At 48.1% G+C, this 27,233-nt stretch overlaps 1 protein-coding gene across 1 annotated transcript; it reads right to left on the bottom strand.

The window, feature by feature from the left end:
* On the bottom strand, positions 1-27,233 carry gfra3 (GDNF family receptor alpha 3). The gene is made up of 8 exons (XM_035407711.1): positions 25,467-27,233; positions 12,764-13,048; positions 12,149-12,241; positions 8,338-8,686; positions 5,855-5,964; positions 3,549-3,683; positions 2,950-3,080; positions 1-1,662 (listed from the first exon to the last, which is right to left on the bottom strand). The coding sequence occupies exons 1-8, from the start codon at positions 25,504-25,506 to the stop codon at positions 1,426-1,428; spliced, it is 1,380 nt and encodes a 459-aa protein (XP_035263602.1). The 5' UTR covers positions 25,507-27,233; the 3' UTR covers positions 1-1,425.

Below are 27,233 nucleotides of genomic sequence, written 5' to 3'. Positions count from 1 at the left end.
CCAGCCATAGCAGCGCACACCTCCTACCAGCCCAGCTAAACAGCTGCTGCTGTAACTTAAAGACCACATCCTGATGCTAAATAAATGAGCTCTGGGCTGGACGGGCTACGTTGTCAGCGGCCGGCTTCTCGGGAGGAAGAGGAAGAAGAAGAAGAAGAAGAAGAAGAAGAAACGCGTGCCTAAATATAAACGAGAAAATGTAGGAAATACTGTTTTTCGTGAAAGTCGGAAACACGACGTGCGCATGTAACGGAAATCGATTCCTCACTTTCTGAGAGTTTTTTTCCCCCCAGTTGTCGCACAATAAGTATATATATTGCATGTATTGCGCGTATATATTTCGAAATATGTTTCACAATACACACATCAGAAAGAATATGAAGCAAACCACAGGCGCTGTGGTTTTAATATGCGCCGTTTATGAAAAATGTTCTCCTTACTTATATTCTCGGGACTTATATTTCGCAGCACTTGGCCAAATTATATTTCTCGTAAAGGACTGGATCTCTGAACAGGAAGAGCAAGGATGAGAAGCGTACAAAACAAAACCAAAAACGAGTCAAAAACACCGCAAGGGAGGGAAAGAGGGAGGGAGGAAGGAAAAAAGGGAGTGATAGACAGAAAAAGTGAAGAGAAAAAAGGGGAGAAAAGGAAAAATGGAGAAGGAAGAAGTTCTCTCTTCTTCCTGGCATTCACTGCTGACTCCCAACACACTCAGAGGGCAATCGTGGTTCCTAATTAAGAGCGTCATCAACAGCAGGACACGAGCATGGATTATTGACCCTCATCGTTAGCGCCATTTATCAAGACTGCTTTTTTAAAATGTTTTTCTTTTTGTCCGATGGGCGTAGCGCGTCGAGGCGGAGGACACCAGCTCCAGCCTTGGATGCCGGACGGGGGCGGGGGGGGCGGGGGGTGGTATGGTTGAGTGGGGCAATCGATTCACCCTATACTAGTTGTCAATCCGCCAATTTACCCGTCGTTCTGCTCCCGCCGCGCTCTCTCACGCACAGGACCCGCGCGGGGAGAGGGCGGGGCTTTAACGCAGAAACCATGACGACGTACGACTACACCCTCACGACAGAGAGCGAGAGAGAGGGAGAGACGGACAGCGATGAGAGAGAGAGAGAGAGAGGAGGAGGAGGAAAAGGGGTAGGGGACGGTAAGGGAGGGGAGTTGCTATTTCTTTTTAGCCTTTGAGCACTCTTCCTTTCACCCTTTGCGATCTGAACTCTCTCTCTCTCTCTCTCTCTCTCTCTCTCTCTCCATCATCTCTCTCACTCTCCCTCTCTCTATCACTCTCAGTCTCCCTCTATCCCAAATCTCACCGTCACTATGAGTGAGTGTGTGTATGAGAAGTGGAGAGGTGGTGTTGGAGGTGGGGTGTGTGGGGTGGTGGTGGTGGTGGGGGGGGGGGGGGGTTCCCTACCCCCGGTACCCCCAGCTGAAGGTGGCGGTCAGCAGCAGCGGCGGTAGCAGGGACGTCGCGGCGCGGGACGCCCCCCTGTGCCCCCCCGCGGCCCCGTTGTCCACGTTTGACTCCGTGGCTTTTTCTGAGTAAGGAGGGATCACGTTGAACTCCTCTCCGGCGTCCACCGCCTCCTGCTGCGCCTCCTCCTCCTCCTCCTGCGTCTCCTCCTCCGTCTCTTCACTCTCTTCCACCTGAGAAACGGAGAGAGACGTGGGGAGAATGAGTGACAGGAGGGGAAGGAAGGTAAAAAAAAAAAAAGACCAGACAGCATGGGGGCAGTGGGGAATGATGGAAAGGATGAATGGAAGGATGGAGAGAGGGATAGAGGTGAAAGAAAGAGAAGGGAGGTGAGTGAGGGGATGAGGTGAAAAAAGGAGGGAGAGAGGAACAGGGGGAAACGGACGGTGTGCAGGATTGTGGGAAAGCGGAGAAACGGAGAGTTGGAGGGATTAGGATGGAGAGAGAGAGGGAGAGAGAGAGGAGGAGACAGATGGGAATGAATAAATGAATATTAATGCAGGCTGATTGATGCACTGCCTCCTGCAAACACCTTCAGCTAATCCTCTCACACAGAGAGAGAGAGAAAGAGAGAGGGAGGGAGAGGGAGAGAGGAGGGGGAGAGAGAGAGGAGGGGAGAGAGAAGGAGAGAGAGAGAGGGAGGAAGGGAGAGAGGAGGGGAAAGAGAGTGGAACGCAAGAGAGGAGAGATAGTGTGAGGAGAGAAAGAAAGCAAGAAAGAGAAAAAGCAGGAGAGAGAGAAGGCGTGAGAGAGGGAGAGTATGAGACAGAAGTAGGGATTATGAGAGTAGGTGTGGGGGAGGGGGAGGGGGGGCAGGAGGGGCTGAATCCTTTATTCTGAGGTTGCAGATGACAGAGGGTAACTGGGCTGCTTTGAGCATATTGTGTACGGTCCTCTGCGTACCGCGATATGTGTGCAGTTGTGGCTGTGTGTGTGTGTGTGTGTGTGTCTCTCAGTGTTCCACAGATTACAGTGTTCAGTGTGTGTGTGATTACAGCGTTCAGCCTTGGAGTAGGTGTAGAGATTGCAGTGTGTTCAATGTTATAGTGAATACTCACAGTGTTCAGTGTTATGGTGAATACTCACAGTGTTCAGTGTTATGGTGAATACTCACAGTGTTCAGTGTTATGGTGAATACCCACAGTGTTCAGTGTTATGGTGAATACTCACAGTGTTCAGTGTTATGGTGAATACCCACAGTGTTCAGTGTTATGGTGAATACTCACAGTGTTCAGTGTTATGGTGAATACCCACAGTGTTCAGTGCTACAGTGAGTGTAGAGATTGCAGTGTTGAGTGTTATAGTGAATACTCGCAGTGTTCAGTGTTATGGTGAATACTCACAGTGTTCAGTGTTATGGTGAATACTCACAGTGTTCAGTGCTACAGTGAGTGTAGAGATTGCAGTGTTGAGTGTCATAGTAAATACTCGCAGTGTTGAGTGTTATAGTGAATACTCACAGTGTTGATCTCCGGGAGGATGTTGATGCTGATGTCATCGTGCTGAATGCGGGGCGAGGGGCGGGGGGGTGGAGGGGGGGTGCTCTCTACGGGGCGGGGAGACGAGCTTCCCATGGCACTGATGGCGTTCCCTGGAAGGGCACCGGAAGATATGCATCGTTATACAGCGCCTTTCCCACAACACGCAACAAGGCAGCCAATCCAGAGCTAACACACTCCTGCACTTCAGTCTGCTCGAGTTTGCATACTTCATGCATTTTCTTGACAGCATTTATCGCTACTCATAACATGACTGTGATTGTAAGAAGGTAATAATTTTATTATAATAGTCATGCTGTTTCTCATCTGGTTGTCCACAAAAGTCATAGCATTACTCTAATTATAACAGTATCATAGCTATAGTATTACTGTAGCATTAAAGTGTCTTAGTGAAAATATTATAGTACTATTCTGTGTGTGTGTGTGTGCGTGTGTGTGCATGCACATGAGTGTGTGTATGTGTGTGAGTGTGTGTATGTGCATGTGCGTGTGTATGTGTGTGTGTGTGTGTGTGCACGTGTGTCTGTGGAGTCCCCCAGCCCGTCTGTGCAGACACTCACGCAGGCAGCCGTTTGCGTTGAACATGTGCAGGATGCGCAGACAGTCCTGCCACTGGTTCCCACTGCCCTCGCAGTCGCACCACTGGGAGACCTCCATGCTGCTGTTACTCACGTAGTTAGGGGTCATGATGGTGCCTGAGGGGAGGTCAAGGGTCAAAGTTCAATTATTAATAACATTGCATTTACTTTTAGCAGATGCTTTTATCCAAAGCAACGTGCAATAAGTGCATATCAAAGGTCATTGGAACAACTACAAAAAACACAGGTCCGATAAGATACAACACTCATTATGTTACAGCTATTCATAGCCATGAACACAGTAAGTCCAGTTCCCACAGTAAGCATAGGCCACTCTCCCAGTATTTACAAATGAAGGCACCATCTTGTTATCCTCATCTAAATATTTACAAATGAAAATAATCTAAACACATATAATCTGCTAGCCTAATTAACTTGTTAAAGAAAAAAAAAAAGCATTTTCCAAATGACAGCAAAAAAAAAAAAAAAATGAAATGCAATGCTTCGTTAGTAATCTTCACTGTAAACGATTGCTCATTCGCGTTGAGCAAAACCCCGTCAGTAATTGCTGGTTTGCCATCAAACGCATTTCCGGGTGAGATTAAAAAGCAGAGCATTGAACTGATAGTCTGTCTTTAGAGATAATAGCCTCACTGCTTTTGACCCGAGCAAGCCAAATTAAAAACGCTTTGGCACGTTTACATTTACAAATGACTGAGCTAGACGAGAACTGCAGGTTCGAGCGTTACTTGGTTATCTCTCCTGTAATACCACAGGGCAGACCTGGGTCAAATACGCATTTGTTTTTGGATTCAAATACTTTTCTGTGCTCTGTTGATCTTGCCTGGTGTAATTGAGCCTGCCGATATATCAACCAGAAGGCGGGGTTTGCACTTTTTGAGAGCATTTAATTGGCTCCAATGCACCGGACAAGATTAGTAAAGCGTAGAAAAGGATTTGAATCCAAAACAAATGCGTATTTGACCCAGGTCCGCTGCTGGGGCTGTAATGTGGAAAACAGCCTCCAGCTCACAGGTGAGTGAACGGCCTTCAGTCATGGAGCTCCTTGGACAGGTACAGGTAGAGCGCCGCCCATGAGTCCCAAATTTTAAATCGGCGGGAGGTGTTTTTGTGGAAAAAAATACATCGAAAATTGAGAGAATAAGCTGTTTTTTTCCTCTACATGGATTGAGCTCTGGACATTTAAGACGTCGGAGAAAAAAAAATTGTGTGAGACTGTCAGTGTGTGCGCTCTGCAGAGTGAAACGCTCCTTGCGGGACGGGTACAGGAAAAGCACTTGAAAAGGCAAGATTTTGGCGAGTCATTGTGGGTCTCGCGAGCGTCACGCCTCACGTTCGGCTGATGGTGAGGCCTGGTGGCGTCATCGGCTGCGGTAAGGGGTGGAGTGCGGGGGTGGGGTACGGTGGGGTGGGGGGGGAGTGGGGGGGTTCAGCGAACAGAATGTGGTGTAGACCGCGCGCTGTCTGGTCTATGATACGCACACCGTGACTCACTGTTAACCTCTCATTTAACCTCCTGAGACGCCAGGAGAAAAATAAAATAAGTAGACAGTATAGAAAAGTATTTAGTATTTTATCAAGCGTCTTGGGAAGATTAAAAATGTGTCCTAGTAAAAATATTTTCAAAAATGTAGCTTTTTATTGTCCCTTGCAGTGCATAGTTTCAGCATAGCAGAATATGTGGTTCTTAGATTAAGACCAGACACTCACATCCCCTACATGGGGACAGAAATGAATGACATGACGTTGCATTACTGGCATTGGGCAGAGGCTCTGATTCAGAGCAACTTACAAGAAGACAAGTGCATAAATCGGGGTTAAGAGGTGGGGGGTGAATACTCAGAAACCACAGAGGCGAAAACCTGGGATTGGCGGAATATGAGTTGTGCCTGGTACTGCCAGGGTGTAGGAGGTTGTTGGGTAAAGCCTGATATTGCTGGGTCGTAGGGTTAAGAGGTCATTGGGGACAGCCTGCTTCTGACGGGGCGTAGGGTTCGGGTTAGAGGGTCAGGGGGTTACTGGGGACAGCCTGTTTCTGACGGGTCGTAGGGTTAGGGTTAGAGGGTCAGGGGGTTACTGGGGACAGCCTGGTTCTGATGGGTCGTAGGGTTAGAGGGTTAGGTGGTTTGTGGGGAAAGCCCAGTTCTGATAGGTCGTAGGGTTAGGTGGTTTGTGGGGAAAGCCCAGTTCTGATAGGTCGTAGGGTTAGGTGGTTTGTGGGGAAAGCCCAGTTCTGATAGGTCGTAGGGTTGCTATGGTGATCTCACCGATGAGCCCGGCGTAGGCCTTCAGGCACACGGCCCCGCTCTCCCTCTGGCAGCCCGACGCAGACAGGGAGGAGGGCTGGCAGTTATGCTGGAAATCCGCCAGCCTTGACCTGAAACACACACACACACAGCCTATTACCTCACACAGAAACCACACACACACACACACACGCACACACAGAGTATTACATCACACAGAACACACACACACACACACACACACACACACAGTATTACCTCACGCAGAACATACACACACACACACACAAGGAGTGGGACACACACACACACACAGTATTACCTCACACAGAGAACACGCACACACACACATGCATGCACACACACACACAAGGAGTGGGACACACACACACACACAGAGTATTACCTCACACAGAGAACACGCACACACACACACACACACACACAAGGAGTGGGACACACACACATGTGCAGACAGGGGAAGAAATAAATATTGCTGCTGAGTGATGTTTCTTTGGCTTCAGCTAGCGGCAGGCTAACAGTGACCCGGCGGCTGCCCTGTCAGGGCTGAACTGGACTGTGGCGGCCGGCATTACCGATACCCTTCAGCGGGTTCAGGAAATGACGGGGTGTTTATTAATATCGGATTTTAGTCAGCCTTAATGTCTGTTAGGATTCACATGAAGCCCTGCGCAAGGTATCTTGCTGATGGATGGTGGATATACTGTAACCATCTCTGTGTCACGTCCAAAAACACGAACTCATTTAAACGCATTTACCCCCTACCTGCCTCCCAAGCTCACCCCCGTCCACTGTAAATAAAACGATGGCGGTTAAGAGTGATAGCGGGCGAGCGGACCCCACTCGACAAGCGGTGATGTCACTCCGCGTCTCGCTGACTGGCGGGGCGGCTTCGTTATGTGCGGGGGGAACTCATTTCAGCCGAAAATTAAATCCCGTCACAGTCGAGCTTCAAATCCCCCTCTCCTTCTCGCACCCCCCACCCCCTCCCCCAGTCTGCTCTCACACCCTAATCTCTACCGCACTCCTCTCCATCAACGATAAGCCCCTCCCCCCTCTCCTCCGCTCACCTCTCTTCTCCTCCACCTCCCTGCTAATGACGGTTTTATTTTACCAACTGACACTGATCTCCCTCTCAATCTGCGAAAACATCTCGGCAGCATCGCCAGGGAAACGCCCCTTTTCAGCCGCTTCTGTTTAACTCAAACACCCACAGACCTCCAACTGCCGTCATCTCTCACTCACTCTTTATTTCGTTCTCTCGCATTCTCCTTTTCTCTTTCTGTTTTTTTTTTGTGTCTCCTGTAATCTCTTCCTGTAGCTTCTCACTGGCTTTTAGGAATAAGTAAGCTCTTGCCTTGGATCTGAAGACGTGAATTTGAAAGAGCGATGCAGAGAGGGATGGAGAGAATGTGTAGTATTTGCTCATATTTATGAGCAGGACAGTGTGTCCTTCTCACCTGTCCGTGTGCATGCGTTTATGAAATGCTTCCCCATTCTATGCGCATATGAAAAATGCCCCCCGACCTCTGCATTTGAATGAAATGCCATCCTCTGTGTGTAGCCCACATCCGAAATCCGTTACTCTGTGCATTCTAAAATGAGAGGCTTTGTGTTTCGAAATGTCTTCCCGTTCCTGCATGTATGTATGAAATGAGTCCCCTTTTTACACGGAAGATGTGTGAAATTTATCAATGTCTATTTTCACAAGAGATGCGTCCCACCTCCTCCACCTCCTCCACCTCCCCCCCCCCCTCCCCCCCCGCCCCACATCACCTTCAGTGTGCATGTGAAATGCATCCCCCCCTCGGTTAAAACATGAAATATGCAAAATGCATCCTTGTAAAAACAGCCCCCCTCTATTCGCCTGTATGTGTCCTCCTTTTGTGCGCATTTAAAACTCTCCCCCCCCCCCCCCCACCCCACTCTGTTTGTGCGTAGAATGAGTCTCCCATTGGTGTGCATGTAAAATGCATCCCTCTCTGTGCACATGTAAAATATGCTCCTTCCGCATGTGTGCGCATTAAAAATGTGTCCCCCGTTCACGTGCAAGAGGTGTCCTGTGTTTGTGTACGTCTTTAAACATGTCCCCCCGCTATGCGCATGTAAAACGTGTCCTATTTGCACATTGCGTCCCCATGTTTGTGCATGTTAAATGTGTCCTCGTGTTTGTGTGCGCATGTTAAATGCGTCCCTGTGTTTGTGTGCGCATGTTAAATGCTTCCCCAGGTTTGTGTGCGCATGTTAAACGCTTCCCCAGGTTTGTGCGCATGTTAAACGCTTCCCCATGTTTGTGTGCTTGCGTTAAAGAGTCCCCATGTTTGTGTGTGCGTGTTAAATGCTTCCCCGTGTTTGCGTGTGCATGTTAAATGCTTCCCCGTGTTTGCATGCGCGTGTTAAACACTTCCCCGTGTTTGCGTGCGCGTGTTAAATGCGTCCCCAGTGTTTGCGCGCCTGTAAAACTCGTCCCCCCCATCGCTGACCTGCACAGCTCGTCCTTCATGCAGTACCCTTGCAGGCTGAGGCAGTTGGGCTTGCCGTCCCTCTCCTGGTAGGAGCAGGACGGCACGATGGTCTTGCGCCGGCGCTCGCCGCACAGCGCGTCGGTGCACGGGCAGAAGAGCACGCCGAAGCTGTAGGCCTCGGGCACGCGCTCCAGGAAGCGGCGCAGCGCCCGGTGGCACTTCTGCCGGTTGCAGTGGTCCGAGCCCGGCGCCCGCTTGGTGCACGCCAGCACGTACTCGGACCGCAGCGAGCCGCACTTCTCGTACAGGCCGCAGTCCTGCGCCGCCTTCAGGCACTGGTTCAGCCCGTCCTGGGGGAGAGAGGAGGCTGAGAGGGAGGGAGGGAGGGAGGGAGAGAGGGAGGGAGGGAGGGAGGGAAGGAGGAAGAGAGGGAGGGAGAGAGAGAGAGAGAGAGAGAGAGGAAGGGAGGGAGAGAGGGAGGGAGGGAGGGATGGAGAAAGAGGAAGGGAGGGAGGGGATAGACAGAGGGAGGGAGGGAGGAAGAGAGGGAGGGAGGAAGAGAGGGACGGAAGAAGGGAGGGAGGAAGGGAGGGAGGGATGGAGAGAGAGGGAGGGAGGGAGAGAGGAAGGGAGGGGATAGATAGAGGGAAGTTGTGGAAGGAGAGGGGGGAGGTGGTGGAGAAAGAGTAGAGGATGATGACATGACACAGACACCGTTAGAGATTATGACACGAGTGTGACAGCATTGCTTAGGTCAGGGATGAAACGAAAACGATAATGTCTGAAAAGAAAAACAAGATGGACCCTGATGTGACCTGAAACTGAGACTGATCAGTGTGTCTATTTACCAGCAGGCACATGGCGTGGTGGTAACGCGTTGCACTGGTGAAGTGAAAAATGTTTGTCATGGATTTTGACGCTTGGAAATTTTGTGACTTGTTGTGCACCGAAGTGGGAGGAGAGCTGCTGCTGGGGGTGTGTCAGTAAAGATCAAGCAGCGCACTGCAGTTTTGGTGCAGCTCATTGCAATGCAGAAGTCAGCCAAGTCTGTGATTCATGCCCTCGCCACACACCTGCTCAGACCAGGTGCGTGGTGCAGATCGCAGCCCATCGTATGGCAGATCGCTAATTTTGAGGCTTTTCTGTGCAATGAGCTCAGGATCACAGCCTATTCAAAGGCCAATCAGTGGTTATCGTGGATCATATGCTGTCCAATTTGACTTTGATATAAATCCCACAAGCAGGAAAAATGCATACTTTGCATTTATTGTTCATGGACTTTTTATGGCTGTTCTTATACTGCACTGTGAATGCTGATGTACTACTACTCTATTTTGTTCTTTTTCGTACACCTGTCTGTAAATGAGAAGAATGACAAAAGCAACTTTATCAATCATTTCAATTCTAATTAAGTGCCTGTAGTTAAATTGATGGCTACAGCCCTGGCACAAATTATGGATAGGCTGCCAATTAATTATGGAGTTTGACGACTAAGGCAATATTTTGCAGCAATTTCTCTTTTTGGCATAATAAATGTAATGAAGAAATAATTAGCACTTGCGTTAAAGCAAGTAATAATCATTACACCTTCCCAGATGTATGAGTTCAAGCCAGCGTTACTGAGACGTCTAATGTATCTTACTGTTGGAAATTTTATAATCGGCTTAAACATGTATTTTTTTGTGCAGTATTTTGAAAATGATCATTTTTGTGCAAATAAAGAAAACCATTTTTCTCGGCTTGTATACTTCATCAAATTACCGACTCATCGTTGCCTCTCATGGTCAAGAAGATAACTGGTGCAAATACATTTTACGGACAAAATGGCTCCAAGAAATAACAAAAGAAGGGCACAGGAAACAGATAAGTTTTAAGAGAACTAAACTTGTTTAAGCACAGCGTTTCCAAAGTCTGCACCGGCACTGCATATGCAAGCCACATGCATTAACTGCATTAGTTATCTCCTCCCAAGCTAATTTAACATCATCTGGCAGCACTCAATATCAAAGAGATCGATAAACAACAAGCCATGTTTTTTTTTTTTTCCGTCCGGAGGGTATGTCATTAGGTAGCCGAAAAGCTAAGTTCATACGTGGGTCACGCTACCCGCAGAGACAAAATAATAACCCAGGAGAAAGTCGTCTGCAACATATGCGATCGGCAAACGCCCTCCAACCCCCCAAAGGCACTTTCACTTACACTTTTTTGTTCCCCTCTAAAGGAGCTCACTCAGTTCAGTTTTGTTCAAGTAAGCCATTCTGCCATTGCTGTGAATTAATGGCGGATGGTGCATTGTGTTTTTTTTTCTCTCGTTTGAGTAACAGGTTTATACTGTAAGAGTCGTTTTACTGCTGTGATCATTGGTGTGGTTATGGATCTTCCCTGATTTTATTTTGTTTAACAAAACTTCAAAACACCTTTTTCATTATTTCTTAGTCGTAGCATGGTGCGTTTAAGCTATTTGGCCAAGGGTTTACTGGGAAATTAGAACTGGCCCATAAAAAATACTTAGGCAATATTTTATTTTAATTCTGATGGAAGAACATTCAAACAAACTGAATTAATTACATTCATTTATCTCTTATTTATTTTCATCTCTATTTTTTTTAAAAACATGACAGCCCAACTCTGCACCTCCCATAAGAAAATGTCTTGGGAGAAACTTCTGTTTAGAAGTTCTGTTCTGTCCTTATCCTCATCTTCCACTGCAGCGGCAGACCACGGAAACTGGCAGAAGACCCAGAAGATACACGAAGCGCACGGATCTCAAAGTGAATGAAAAGAGGTAATCTGATTGGCTACGCAAGAATCCAGGTGCGACACACCCACCGATAAAATATTTGGCGAAGTCCAGCCCATTTTCCACCTGCGCCGCGCGCGCTTTGAGCTGTGCGCCCGTCGCCTCTGGCCACGAAAACGCCGATGCTAAATAGCCACGCCCAGTGCACCCAAGCGCGGTGGCGCAGGCCGAGCCCACGCACCGCGCAACATCGATTCCAGAAAATACAGCTCTGTGACTCATCGGAGACGGAGACGGAGCGATTAAACACCCTTGAGATATGAGAGACAGAAACAGAGGCCGCCGGTGCAGAGTCCCAGGAGCACCACGGGTGCAGTGAGGAGTTAGGGATAACAGAATGCGCTGCAGTATACTGCACAATGTGTGGACTCTTAAAAAAATGTAACAGTAAATACATTCCACGGCAGTGCATATTTTTAAAAAAACATTTAAAAAAACAACATATTGATATATAGCAATATCTGAAAGCGGTAATAATTTGTCTATCTATCCATGCATTGTGAAGTGTTGGACTATTACATTATGCTACATTTACTGGTCATTTAGCAGACGCTCTCATCCAGAGCGAATCACAGCGAGAGAGAGAGAGAGAGAGAGAGAGAGAGAGAGAGAGAGAGAACATAACTGCACCCTACTGATTCACATGAGTAGCAGCGCCAGACCTGGCCAATACCACTCAGAGATCGCCGAGTCGATGTGAAACATCACTAAAGCACAAAGAGCAAATGAAGCGATGAGTTTAATTACAGCATGTTGTCATTATGGTGCGTTTCTGTAAGCAGGCCCAGGTCAAATCCGTATTTGTTTTGGATTCAAATGCTTTCCTACGCTTTACTGATCTTGTCTGGTGTATTGGTGACCGATGAAATACTCTCCAAAAGTGCAAACCCCCCCCCCCCCCAACCCTCTTCTGGTCATATTGGCAGGCTCAATTACACCAGGCAAGATCAATAGAGCGCAGAAAAGTACTTGAATCCGAATGCGTGTCGGAACCCAGGTCTGTCCGTGAAAGGGTCATTCCTTGCTTACCCGCCACTATGGAGGCCATCCGCGACATCTCGATGTTCCTCACCAGCTCCATCTCCAGGTCCTCGTATGGGGAGGCCTCGTACTCATCGTATCCTGGGGGGGGGGGGGGCGGGGGCGGGGGAGGGAGCGACACATTTTAAACGACATCGTACACGACACCGTCAGGAAGATCCGCAAAACAACCGAAGACAGGCGACTGGGGAACGGTAATAATGGCCAGATAATTCCGCCATTTTCACAGGGTTTCGTCCTGTGGGGATCTTTTCACACTGACATTAAATCTGCGCAGTCTGAGGGAGGAATAACAACCCGCCATTAATCCATTGCCCTTCTGTGGAAACGCAGGCAGACGTTCACGCCGGAGAACGACTGAACCGTCCGGTCAGTCGCGTCAAGCGCAGGTAAAAGAGATCGGCGAAGGCGTGTTTCTCTGTAAGCGCCCTCGAGTTCCAGTGCCCTGATTTAAAAATAAAATCTGGAAAACCCTCCACCTAGCACACACACACATACATACATAATGCACTTGTGGATGAGATGCGACCCTATGACCTCCCGGCGCACAGAGGCCTCCGCGCCCCCCCCCCCCTTTTTTTTTCCCAGATGGCGCCGACTCACCCTGCGAGAACCGCACGGTCCAGTACACCCCCAGGCACAGCTCCTCCCGCCGCGAGCCGCGCTGGCACTTGCAGGCCAGCAGGGGGCGGTACTGCTGCGCGGCGCCCTGGGCCTCCAGGCACTCGTGCCGCGCGTCGGGCCCCAGCGGTGCCACCGCCTCCTCCGCCGCGCAGTACTCCAGCACGCGGTACGCCGCGTCGCAGGCGGGGTCCGACCCGCAGCCCTGCTCCGCCTCCAGGCAGTCGATGACGGGCAGCGGGCGGGACGCCGAGGCCTGGACGCTGCCTGGGGGGGGGAGGGAGGGAGGAGGGAGGGGGGGAGGCGCAGGAGGGAGGGAGGGAGGAAGGAAGGGAGGGAGGAAGAGAGGAAGGAGGAAAAGGAGGGAGGGAGGGAGGCAGGACGGAAGGAAGGAGGGAGGCAGGGAGGAAGGAAGGGAGGGAGGGAGGAGGGAGGGGGAAGAAGGGAGGGAGGAGGGAGGAAGGAAGGGAGGGAGGAGGGAGGGAGGGAAGGAGAAAGGGAGGGAGGAGGGGAGGGAGGGGGGAAGGAGGGAGGGAGGAGGGAGGAGGGAGGGAGGAGGGAGTGAGGAAGTGAAGGATGGAAGGAAGGAGAAAGGGAAGGAGGAGGGAGGGAGGGAAGGAGAAAGAGAGGAGAAGGAGAAAAGGAAAGGGAGACTTTTAACACTGACTGTGTTAAGAAGTAACACAAAATACGTTATCCTTAACTTGACATGGATGTGTCTTTTAAAAAATGACATGTTGACATTTGTGTTTGAGCGTTCGGTGGCAAAGAAGCGACTCGTTCTCTTGTAATGAATGATTGACAGGGGGACCGAAAGACCACTGTCCTGAACTGCCAGTGGCCTTTTCCGGCGGATTTCGGCTAAAAGCCCGCACCGTGCCGTACAGCTCGGTCCCGCCTTCGGAGTCGAAACGATTCGGAGACAGGCAAAGTGCCCTTGAGTGGGGTGCTCATCCGCGCGCGGGAGTCCCACGTCCCAGCGTTCCAGACCAGCGCGCGCACACACAGTGCGCGGAGAGAAGAGAAAAAAAACAGAAAAAAAAAAACACTTCCCTCATCAGAAACCCGACTGCTTGTTAAATTGACAATGTGGCTGAACAGAGGCGTGCGGCAATTACACCCATGCTGGCAGCGAGCGGGCGGCCAGCCGAGGGACACATCCAGGCGCAGCGTGGCCACAATCACCAACGCCCCATGGGGCCCGCAGGCCCCTCTCCTACTGACGGGGGGGGGGGGGGGGTGGGGGGGGGGGGGGGGGGGGGGGGGGGGGGGGGGGGGGTACGTACACATACACATGCACACACACAAATATGTATAAACATACATACACAGATACACATACACACACAGACACACGCATGCACACACACACACACAACCATGTATAAACATACATACACATACACACACACACACATACACAAACACAGACATGCACACACACATATCCACACACACACAAATATGTATAAACATACATACACAGATACACATACACACACAGACACACGCATGCACACACACACACACACACACACACAAACATGTATACACACACAACCATGTATAAACATACATACACATACACACAACCATGTATACACATACACACACACATACATACACAAACACAGACATGCACACACACATATCCACACACACACAAATATGTATAAACATACATACACAGATACACGCAGACACACACAAATATGAATAAACATACATACACAGATACACACACACACACACACACACACACATATATACACACAACCATGTATAAACATACATGCACATACACACAACCATGTATACACGCACACACACACAAACATGTATACATATACATACACAGATACACACACACACACTCAGACACACACACACACACACTGTACATACACGCACGCACACAGATGTATACAAACCAGGGCTCTGCACTCTTTTTTCCTAGGAGCACATTAAAAATTTAGGAGCAAATTAATGCATACCAATTAATAGATGCGCGCCTACATTATTTTTACAGTAATTACACATTAATTTTCAGGATCAAATGCTCCTAAAATGGGAGCACTGTAGAACCCTGCAAACACACACACACAAACACACACACACACAGATACATGCACGCATTGGCACACACACAGATGGATGAGCACACATATCCACCCACAGCAGGAAGGAAATGGTATTAAACACACACATACACACACTCACTCACACACACACACACACACACAGACCACACACACACACACACTCACACAGATACATGCACGCATTCAAGCACACGCACACGCACACATACACGCACAGATACATGCACGCATTCAAGCTCACTCACGCACACACACACGCACACACATACACATGCGCACACACACATTTACACACGCGCACACACTCATACACACACACACACACACACATACATCTCAATGAAAGCGTTCGCTGGAGCGCAGCGTCATGTGGAATGTCTCTAATATCTCAGGAGAGCTGAGTGGTAATGGAGTGTGGACTCACTCCAGAGGAGAGGCAGTGAGTGACAAATACACACCTACACACACACACACACACACACACACACACACTGGGGGGGCAGAGGGGCGGGTATAGGGCAGAGGGGCGGAGGTGGGGCAGAGCGGCGGGTATGGGGCAGGTATGGGGCAGATATGGGGCAGGTATGGGGCAGAGGGGCGGGTATGGGGCAGAGCGGCGGAGATGGGGCAGGTATGGGGCAGAGGGGCGGGTATGGGGCAGAGGGGCAGAGAAGGGGCAGAGGGGCAGGTATGGGGCAGAGGGGTGAGTATGGGGCAGAGGGGCGGATATGAGGCAGAGTGGCGGATATGGGACCGTTTTTTTTTTTTGGAAATGGTGTGAAAATCCGCCTCTGGAACACCAGAGGCAGCAGTGGAAGTGTCAGGCGGGGCTAAGAGGGACAGTGAGACGGTCAGTGAGAGAGAAGCAAAAGGAGCTGACCACAAACACGTCACCGCTGAGTCTGAGTCCCATAATCCTCCTCTCCCCACATCTCAGAAGCAATTTTTTTAAGAATAAATTTGGCACCCAAACGTGGGGCCGGGCCTGTCCGATTCCCACCCCCCGTTTTTGGAGCGGCCAATCGTCTGCAACCCGCAGCCGCGCTCATGTGCGAACCTCACTGCTCATTTGGGAGAGTGTAGAAATCCGCGGTTCTCCTCTGAAACATGCGAAGACACCTGCTGCTTTTTTCTCACTGCGGACTACAGCTAAGCTCTCGTAGAGTGGAGTCAGAGGAAGACCTTTAATATACAGCTTTGGCATGCAGACCATTAGCACCCAATTGACCAACTACATAGCAATGAACGCGGACCCCTAATGACTGAACCTTCCCATACCCTGGGTCTCGCAATTGGCAACTGTGCGTCACCCTATGGAAGTTCCAGCCACAGTCGGAACTGCCACAAACCAGATTCGGTCCGACGCTGTGAGGCTCTTCCATGCACCACGGCGCACTGCTTTAAATGAATGAACCATCCAGCCGCAAAACTTTTCAAAAAATAGGAAACACAGTGGCTTGTTACTCTCCCTCCTCTTTCTTGTCTGTCTGTGTTGGCTAGACAGACCTGAACCAGGCCCACCTGTGATACAGAAACTAAGTGTCTCTCCAGCAGCTTTCACAAGTTCATAGCTAAAACATTTTCCAACAGTGAGGTGTAGTTAGAGGTGTTTTTCCCCCGCATACAATCGACCCGGTTTTTACGCACACAGTAACCCAAATACTGCATTCTGCCAGGATGCACTCATGTTCCAGACAACAAGAAATTATGCATGAAGTGCACTTCATTTTCACAGATAATTTTTCTGTATACAATAAAAACTGACCATCCCCCCCCCCCCCCCCCCCCCACAGGAGTCTACCCATATTTAATAACGGGTCTAAAAAATTTGGTCAAAATTATTCCACATACATTTTTGGAGCGGGGAGGCAGATGAACTGAAATTGGACCAAAAAAAACTTGAAACTTGAAAACGTGAAACCCCCTGAAACACCCCCTCAAATTCACGCAGCGGCACGTTCTCCCACAAGCGCGTTGCACTCTACGTCACTGCTCAAATTTAGAGTCCGCCATTCCCGCTAAGCACACTTCAGCCTTTTGGAAAAATCAGGCCACAGGATATGAGCGCAAATTATTTCAAGGCACCACACGCGCGCCGCACCACACCATGTTGCGATCAGCATAATCCACCTCCCATTACAGAACCCCTCGGGCTGTCCTTAGAACAAAACCATCAGCGCTTTTAATGCGAAATTATCATCTTACATGTATAACTAATTGGAGCTTAAAGTCAATTTCGGGGCTTACTGGTGGGAAGACGCTGTATTTAAAAGGAGACCGAGATCCAGGTTAAAGTGGTTTGGTCGGAAGTAGACTGAGCCAATGGACTGGGTTATGGATTCTTGTTATGTCCAAACAATAATTCTCCATGAGTTGTTTATAATATGTATTAAATAAACAGAACCACCTAGGTACACTACACGTCTAGCAACCAATATAATACACAACAATAAAGCATTATATTAATCTATATATGAATAAAATAAAAGTAATGCAATCATTGAACCAATCATTTCACCTTAGGTGTAATTGCCCTCATACATTTTAAACATCTCACTGAAATAAATAGGTGCTCGCAGACCTACCCTGTAAAATGCTGACATTTTCATAAGCATATTTCAGAACTGCATGAGTCCTAAAAGGAGATAATCCAAAGCGTTCAGGTAGAATATTCTGCGCATTTCAATGAATATTTAAAATCATGTCTGGAATGAAATCACTTTTAAGTGCACAGGACACTGTACTGCCAATCCAGCGAGACTTCTCCAAGAAGACAACACAAAAAAAAACGAAATAAAACCCGATACATATGCGCACACATATACGTTTTCTGAAAACCATTTTCTCAGTGTGTGGCCTGGTGTTTCAGCACACTGGATGGAAAACAACGCACACATGTACACGCACGAGTCTATTCAAAAAGCTCACAAACACAAAGATATGCACGCACACACACACACACACACACACACATACACACACACGGGCGCGTGTGCCGTCAAACAAACGCAATCCGTGGAACAAAACAACGCGCATCTCAGAACTTAACCTCCAATAAATTTCACGTCAGACAGCGCCCAAGGCCATATCCAAAGCTCGATTACCATTCGCACAGACCCACATATTGCGTTGGCTTTAATTTCCTTTTTTTCTTTTCTTTTTTCTTTTTTTCTTTTCAGGCGGCTTACTCAAGCCGTATGGATTGATTTCCAGGACTTATCGACGGGCCCTCCCGAACGTGGGGCGGGCAGACGGCCGCTCCGGTTTACGGGGGGGGGGGGGGGGCGGACAGCCCCCTCTGGTTTCGGGGGACGCTGTTTAATTCGCATTCTGACGAGCAGACAGGCCTGACGGGCAGAGAAGCCGCAATAATGATCATAATTACGCGCGGGCCGTATCGGCACAATGATGGAAAGCCAGGTCGCCACGTCGATACCGGCCCCGCCAGGCGCTTCGCTGGCTGGAGAAATCCAGAAAAAAAAAAGAAATTTGAAAAAAAAGAAAAAAAAAAAAAAAAGGAAACGAGATGTCAAACGATATGGAGAGAAGGAGAGAAAATGAAGGTTTAAAAAAAAAAAAAAATCTCCAGAAATATGACCAGGAGAGATTTATGCCTGGAAATATGCGAATCTTAATGCGGGTTATTGATTTCTTAATCGCGGGGGGGATTTATCGAAGTCGCCAAGCAGAGATGACGGTTCCACAGCTCTCAGGCGTGGTGAAGGTTAATGTCACGAGACCTTCCACATGCCACAACACACTGGCACGCGTAGGCACATACATACGCGCGCACACACACGCACACAGGCACAAATGCAGATATGCACACACACACACACACACACACACACGCACACACACATGCACAAATGCAGGTATGCACACACACACACGCACACACGCACACACGCACACACGCACACACGCACACACGCACACACGCACACACACACACACACACACACACCCACACACGTGCGCACACACACACGGACACACACACACATACATACCCGCATGCACACACACACACGCGTGCAGGTGCGCACACACACATGCAGGCATACACACACACATGCACATGCAGGTATACATATGCAGGCACACACGCGCACACACTCTCACTCACGCACACAGGCACACACACACACACACGCGCAAATGCAGGTATGCACACACACACACACACACACACACACACACGCTTGTTTTACAGTCCCGCAGTCAGAACTCTACTGAATTCGTGAGTCATTACTGCTCTCAAACCCGAGGCATCGCGGCCGACAGACAGCAATTCCAGCTCAGCCCCCTCTCAGCCTCCTAAATCAGTCTCTCCACCTCTCCCTCCCTCAGTACTCAGGGCTCAGGGGTGTCCCGTCTTATCCGAAAAGGGCCAGCATGGGTGCAGCTTTCTGTTTAAGCCCAGCACCAGGATACCTGACTCTGCTTATCAAGGTCTTGATCAAAAGGACCACGATTAGCTAATTAGTTAGATCAGGTGTCGTAGTGCTGGGGTAAAACAAAAGCCCGCACACACACAGACCCTTTTCTGACACCCCTGCTCTAGACCCAGTTCAGCAGTATGTTCATAGGACGGAGTGTAGCACAGTGGGTAAGGAACTGGGCTTGTAACCGAAAGGTCGTAGGTTCGATTCCCTGGTAAGGACACTGCCGTTGTACCCTTGAGCAAGGTACTTAACCGGAATTGCTTCAGTATATATCCAGCTGTATAAATGGATATAATGTAAAATGCTATGTAAAAGTTGTGTAAGACGCTCTGGATAAGAGTGTCTGCTAAATGCCTGTAATGTAATGTTCATTAACTTCAGTGCCTCAGTCTGCCCAAATAAAAGTTTGCCATATAAGGTGATACGAATCAATTTATACGCGTCACACCCACAATTTTTGTACCGCGCCGTTCGCATCGCGATTCATTGATGCATCGATGTTTCGGCGCACCCCTACCCTGTACCATCTGCTAGCGGCAGACTTGGTTTGTTTCAAACCGACGCCATTCGGACATTGAACAGATTTGCGGGTCTTCGCAGCACCTGGATGGGCTGACGCTGTGAGCTGGGCGAATGGGAGGAGCCATCCAGATGATTTACGCATCGGCGAACGAATCTGTATCGCCACAGCATCCGAGCGAATGATTCCAGAGCTCCGGTCGCCACAGCAGCAGGCAGGGACCCGGCATGCCCCCCCCCCCCCCCCGCCCCCCAACCCGTACCACTCAAGCATGGGGGGGGAGAGGGGGGTAGGAGGGAGCTGGGGGGAGGCGCTGAGGGTGGGGGGGCAGACAGCCAGGCCGTAGAATATGGGTCGGGTCTTGGGGAGAAAGGCAGAACGACCGCGCTGGGGATTTTAAAACGTTTTTTATGGCAGCCGGTCGTCGTTTCTGCACAAGCAGATTCACCCCAGGCCGCCGTTACCGTAATCACTTCTGCTTCTTACCGCCACCGCTGCGCTCCGCCTCCTCAACTGCGCAGCTAGGGCCTGGGCGCTGATGGACAGGAGCCCGGATAAAAGGGGCCTTTTTGGGTTTTTGGGGCATGGGACATGTGATATGGGGGGAGGGGGCTACAAGGTCACATCCAGATAAGATTTCAAAGGAGAGGAGGGGCAAGTTGAGTAAGATCTTTATGTGGAAAATACACACCGGCTCAGGCTAGTTTTGTTTTGTGTTGTTCTCTGTTCATATATGTTGTTATGGCAAAAATGAAGTTATGAGTAGTCACTTATAGCTTAGCTAATATCATTAGGGAAGGTACTGGTATAAGCCTTACAAACCTTGCGTGCAAATTAAAAAATTCAATTCAGATTCATAAGCTTAAGGGGAAGCTGAAGAAGATGAAATGTCACAGGCATGTCTATAACAGAGCCGGTGGCCAGTTTCTATTTCCATTCAGTCAACTCAGGAAACGAGCAGAAATTTCAATTCGTGAATTGAGAAACACTCTCAGAACATCAAGGCCATTTTTTTTTTTTTTTTTTTTTAATTCGTGAACTGAACTGCAATTCATTTTCTGGATCGAGCGAGCCTAAATGGAACCGTGCCACCGGCTCAGGTCCTGAAGGCAGGCTAATTCCCTCGCATTAGCAGATTGAGCAAAAAAGAAAAGAAAAGAGGAAGAATGGACAGAAACAAAAATAAACGGAGGAAGAGAGAACTGGAGCCCCCCGAGGAGGATGACGACAGACGGGTCGGCCCTTAAACTTTTTGGGTCTCGGATGTGACCTTCACCTGAACCGTCCCAGCTCACCGGGGTATCAGCAGAATGGACACGGGGGGGGTGGTATTTACACAAGGGAAGCGTGGCTAAAGTATAGTGACGTGGGCTTTAGCATAGCGGGCTACTAACACAGCGGTGAAAAATTACACTGCGCCTTTTCTTTTTTTTTTTTTTTTTTTTTAGACATCACTCTAAAGCTACTTTACCTGAATTGCTCTGGTAAGAGACGGGGCTGCGTAAATGGCTTACAGAAAATGTGTACGATGTAAAAAAAAAAAAAAAAGGTAAGTAATGTACGGTAAGTGGTCCGCGATAAGTGAGTCGGGTGAGTTAATGAATAATGTAAGGTCAGGTAATGCACTGTAATCAAAGCGATCGTTTAACCCTGAGCTCACTGCAACAACGCCCGCATGCCCGCCTCTCAAACAAACACCGTCGCATGTCCATACTTTCACATTCAGTTTGTTTTCAGATTTTAACCCGACTGTTCATCTTAAAACCTTTTTTTGCAAATACTATGATATATTTTATAACTGTTAATATTTTATATTCTATAGGTTTTGTTTCTAATGTAATATGTTATTATATTTGTAAACAGGTAAGTACATTTGTTGGATTTCAATCTTACACACACACACACACACACACTTTCTGAGCATTTTTCACAACACAAACTCTTGTGTACATGCTCACAAATATACAAATGACTCTGTCATTCTCTCATGCTTTCTGAAATTCTCTCCCTCACTCTGTTCCTCAGTAATATCCACACAGATGCACGGGCACACACACACACACACACACACACACACACACACACACACAAAAGCATGCATGCGCTTTCATATACAATCACTGGGCATTTCTCCCAGCCAAAGACTGAGCTCTGTACCATCTGCTCCCAGGAGTGTTTTCAGTCTGATTATCAACAAGACACACACACACACACATGCACATGCATGCACTCACACATGCACGCACACATGTACACGCACAGACACATGAACGCGCACACATACACACGTCTCCCCACCCCATGTCTCTCACACTCTTCCTCTTTCCATGTTGTCATTCCATTCATCTTCTGTTTGCTTGTTTGTTTGTTTTTCCCCATCAAGTTGTTTAAATTATTATATTTCAAAAGCTGTCAGTGTCACTTATAAATATGGCAAATGCATCGATAAGACTGGTTCCATGTAATTTCATGATGCCATCGTTGAGAGTCCTGAATTTGGAAATTTAACACAATCCTAACACATAAAGTACGTGGAATCCCAAATGCAACAACCTTTAAACATTCCCTTGCGATAAGTAACAAAGATCTTTTCCCCGTACCACTCGGATGCCGTACACACACAAGTGTACGCTAAAGGCGGGCTAAATTCGCTGCTGTTCATAGCGGTGGAGAACAAACGGACCGCAAGTCTACCTTGTTTACCCGCACTCTAGTCTACACCTGTTCGCGGGCGTTGGGAAGAAGAATAGGTGGGTGGGGAAGGAGGGAGGGTGAATGTAAACATTGTGGTGGAAACACAGAGAGCGACGTCGTCTCGTCTCGTTCTCTTTATATACTCACACCTGGGCACACGCATCTGGCGCACAGACACCCATGAACGCTGATAAGGGCGCCAGACGCGAGATATTGGAGCAGCATCAATGTCGTGTGATAGTGCTCCCTCTGGAGGTAATCAATGGTAACTACATTGGGCATCCCAGTTCAGGCGCAGAGGGCGCAACGTCTCCCCAGGGCCGAGGAAAGTGGCAGAAACAGCTGTAGTTACAACTAGTTCATTTAAAATTATATCAGTGCTGGATTAAAATGAACTGAGAGAGTAATTTACCAACTGTGTTGTTCATTTTTTTAAATTAAATTGTTGATTAACATATACCTCGGCTCGTCAAGAGCTTTATGTTTTAAATTTAGACGGCGATGTTTATATTTGTTTTTATTATTATTTAATCGACACGCAAAGCATAAAGGCCGGTACGGTCACTGAATATTTCACAAGCATTTAGTATTTCATTATTGCATCATATCTTGCTTTAGATTCCCAACCCACTAAGCAATGTTAATTATTAAAATTAAAATTTTCAGTAACGTCTCATCGGACGGCGCAATATGCTGGGTAATATGCTTTAAGGCACCTTTCCTAGACGGCCAAGTGATTTCCTCAGTCTATTTAAAGAGCCCTATTTGGAGAAAAGCGCACACACACCACCGGCTACAGCTGTAAAAACACGTTTTAAAAAAAGTTAAAAATAAATCCTGCCATTTTGCAGCACCCCGGCAGTCTAATCGCTTGTCTCCTCCGCTCTGGCGTGAGAGCGCGAGAGAGAGAGAGAGGGGAAAGTGACGCGCGGAGCGCCGCTGATATACGACCCGACCCTTTGGGGAAAGGGTCCACGCACCACCACATCAAATCTGCAATCATTAACGCCGCTAATAAATAAGCTCCGTCAGTCCGGCTGGGCATTACAGCGTGTTAGTCGGGCTCCGTTAACTCGCGGCGAAATGCGGGACTGTAGCTGATGAACGTCCAGGATGCCAGCCCTAAAGAAATTTTTTACTAAATTAGAGAACATGCTGCATATGTATTGCGTGTCTAATAATATGCCAGGCGATGTGAGGTAAAAACACGGATGGTAGGCTCTTCGCTGTCTTGTTCTTGTCACTGTCATGAATTTCCAGCACTCGGCGTCCGGCCACCCACGAGCGGCCCGTGGGCTATTCGTGGCCTTTGTCTATCTTGAGTATAGTAGATACTCAAGTTCGGTTACAGCTCAGTCCTACGATTTTTCATCGTTTATTTGGAAAGGAATCAAAAAAGCCAATCATAATTTAACTGAACAGGATAATATCCTTGTCTCCCGATAAAAATGAATTGCATCTCCCATAGAAAGCCACTGCCCCATTAAGTGCAATGTGTTTGCGGGGCACGTTGGAAAGTGTCGAGGCGGAGAGGTGATTCATACTCGGTGGAGAAAGGGGAAAGGAAAGAATGGGTAAGTTTGAAAGCACTGGGACATAAGAATGAATTATCCAGTCTCGTGATGCGGTCGTAAAATTATCACAGAACATCGCGTTACAACCTAGCGGACTTGTACTTGGCAGTGGCGTGCAGCGTGGCCTATATATTTTAACGCAGAGAAAGGACAACGGCGATCATATTTAAGACCTTTAGAAATGATGTCATGGATAGCTAGAGTCATAACTGTATCTGCGGTCATAGATCACTGTCTCGCGCACACGCGTGGCGCGCGGAGCAGATTTAAGTGCTCTAATTTCAGACACAAAGACTTGGCTTCGAGGGTTACGCCGTCCGCTGCAGGACCAGAAATTTAATCCGTAGCGCCCTCTCATTAGAACATAACCCATCATTCCGAGCAATGACACACGTTCTTGACGTGCGACGGCTCTCAGAACTATTCGTGCCATGGAAGGCATTTGTTATAGGCTATTTTTTTAAAAATGGTTTAAAATGAATTCGAATTAAGTTATTCTTAAGGCAAGCCAAACCATCAAAATCCTCTATTTCGCTCAGTGTTCTTGTACTATGTCACAATGCCCTGGGACAATGTATGTGGCACTGGTTGGAGATGCTCACAGACGCACTGTTGTGGGAGATTCACACCATCTCTCACCTTTCTCATTGTAATGCTGGTCTGGTAGTACGAATCGCTTAAATCATGCGCAGTCAGGTAAATCACAAAGCAAATAAGAACACTTTACTGTCTTTTAATCGCACGAAAAACTTTCCTGTATTGAAAACACCAGAGGCGTTATCAGTGGAAAAGCTGTACACACACACGCAGATAAGTTTACGTCTACAATGAAAAAAAAAAAACATATGGGCAGTACTTCCTCAAATCACAACGAATACAGGTGTCTCCCCAAAGACGATTAAGCTAAGAGTCGTGTGGAAATATAATCGCGGTATAACCATTACCAGGAGATTATGACTGTTCCGTAACAAATTCAAGTTATTTTTCATATGGACTTACGTAGGTTGTACTTAAACATGCTTTGTAGAGTGCGTACTTACGTAATCATCGATACTTGAAAAGAAAACATTAAAAAGTGACGACGCGTATTCCTTAAAAAAAAAAAAGTACGGTGGATAGGTTAAGTCAAATGCACACATTAATATAGGCACGCGCGCGTCCGAGCGCGCACACACGCAGTTTTAAAAAAATATATATAAAATGCCACAATCATTCTGCGCTGAAATAATGCATTAAGACAACATAACCAATGCGCAGTGGAGATAAAAATGGGAAAAAAATCATGCTCTTTTTATTTGATAAGTAGACTATTTGAACACAGCAAGTATTGCACTTGGTAATGCTTACCACGGATGAAGACGTTCAGCAGCACCCCAAGGAAAATCATGTTGTCCGCAGTAGTAACAGCGCGAGGCAGCCGTACGCAGGGTAAATGGTGACGGGGGGGTTCTCGACTTCTGCTGGCCGTTCGGTCCCCGCTCTGCTTTTACTCTCCCTCGAGCACAGACCCACCGCCCGCTACATACATCCAGCCGCCGCCGCCGCCGCGCGCTCTATCCCGAGACCGCTGTGAATGGGGCTGGCTACTTGTGGTTCGGAGATACTGAAGGTGAGAATCCCACAGTATACCAGCACAAACAGCCAGGCAAAAAAAATAAAAATACTTAAGTTTAATGACGCACCGATCCGTTCACCGTCGCGGATGTTAAGTAAACCAAACACAAAGAATCCCAAAATCTTCCAGAGATTGCGTAAATCACGGGGCTACCTTTCGCCCGCTGATTGCATTCATTCATTCAGGTTACGCTCCGAAACTTTTGGTCACCACGGTGGGTGATTAACGTAACGGAGCTCGTCCTGTCCTGCTCCTAGCTCAGCGCAAATCACAGTGATCCTTCCACGGGCGCGCTTCTCTCAACACGGGTCGGTCTGGCCCGTCCCCCTCCAAGCCGAACATGAAGTCCAGGCGTGCGTCGTTATGCGATCGAAGGTGACATACTGCTTATGTTCAAACTGCACGGCGCATTTCACTCGGAGATGCAGCACCGTGATTGGCTAGGGAGAAACAGTACAGTAGAGGCACGATACTCTCGCATACATGAAGGGGAGGGAGGGGGGCATAAAAATTTAATTTCCAGATTATGTGTGTCTGGTTTTGCAGCGGGGGTTAGGGGTACAACGATATAAATATATAAAACGTGGAACGTACGGATACTCCAAGGGGACAGAGAGTTGCACTAAAATATTCTCGCGGGCATTACTTCATATCTGAAGGGGACACAGGACCGTTTTCACTATGCGTCGTGGGATTGAACATCTGATGGAAACGAGATCTTGTAAAAAATCACAGCATGTAAATATATTTCAAGGCATCGCATACTGAGTGTATACAAGCCCAGTCACACTCCCCTCCACCCCCCTCAAAACCCAACCCCACATCCCAAATCAAACTGTGCTTCAAAGACAAGTCATCATGAGTAATTCAGGTGTTTCCGCAAGCGCCCTGCAAGCGCCCCAAAGCGTGCCAGCTCGCGATCCCTCTTGATTATCTCGACGTCCACAGCCCGTCGAAACGTCAGCCGAGGCCTTTTATATTCTCGTCCACAGCCTGCATAGCTCTATTAATCCGCGCGCTTTGCCCGTGTACTCCATTGTGGCATAGCAACGTGCGCCTACCCACTAACGGCGCTGCCATTAGAGCGGAAAGATAAATAGGCTCAGAGCGCCGTCTTTCGTAGAACTACGTTTGCGAATATAAAAGGGTCACACTTTGTTTTAAAAGCTCAGACACAAAAATGTATGGAAAGTTAAGAAACAACAAACAAAAGAGCAATAATAAACATGTAATTATTCATCTCCATGTTGTATATATGCAATAAAGTTATCCAATAGCGATTTGTGGGGTAGGCCTAACTTTTACAGCCACATCGCCATTCTGAAGAAGGCCCATTTTTGTCTATAATGATGTCAATGGTAATTATTATTATTCGCGCTTTTCTTAATGTTATTACTAGTTAGTAGTAACCCACTTAACTGACACGGACAAAGAATGGCGAAGTTGTGCTGAACAGTCAAGGATTAGCACTGGCTGAACTGTCTCGCACCACAACTGTC

Source organism: Anguilla anguilla, chromosome 3 (genome assembly GCF_013347855.1).
Source record: "Anguilla anguilla isolate fAngAng1 chromosome 3, fAngAng1.pri, whole genome shotgun sequence".
Classification (NCBI taxonomy): Eukaryota; Metazoa; Chordata; class Actinopteri; order Anguilliformes; family Anguillidae; genus Anguilla; species Anguilla anguilla.
This window is presented reverse-complemented; position numbering and strand designations above follow the sequence as displayed.

Excerpts from the sequence above, each read along its gene's own strand:
- gfra3 (XM_035407711.1), bottom strand. The coding sequence starts at position 25,506 with ATGATTTTCCTTGGGGTGCTGCTGAACGTCTTCATCCGTG. Across the intron at positions 12,242-12,763 it reads GACCGTGCGGTTCTCGCAGG|GATACGATGAGTACGAGGCC; the intron begins GTGAGTCGGCGC and ends CCCCCCCCCCAG. Across the intron at positions 8,687-12,148 it reads GATGGCCTCCATAGTGGCGG|CCTCCTCTCTCCCCCAGGAC; the intron begins GTAAGCAAGGAA and ends CCTCCCTCTCAG.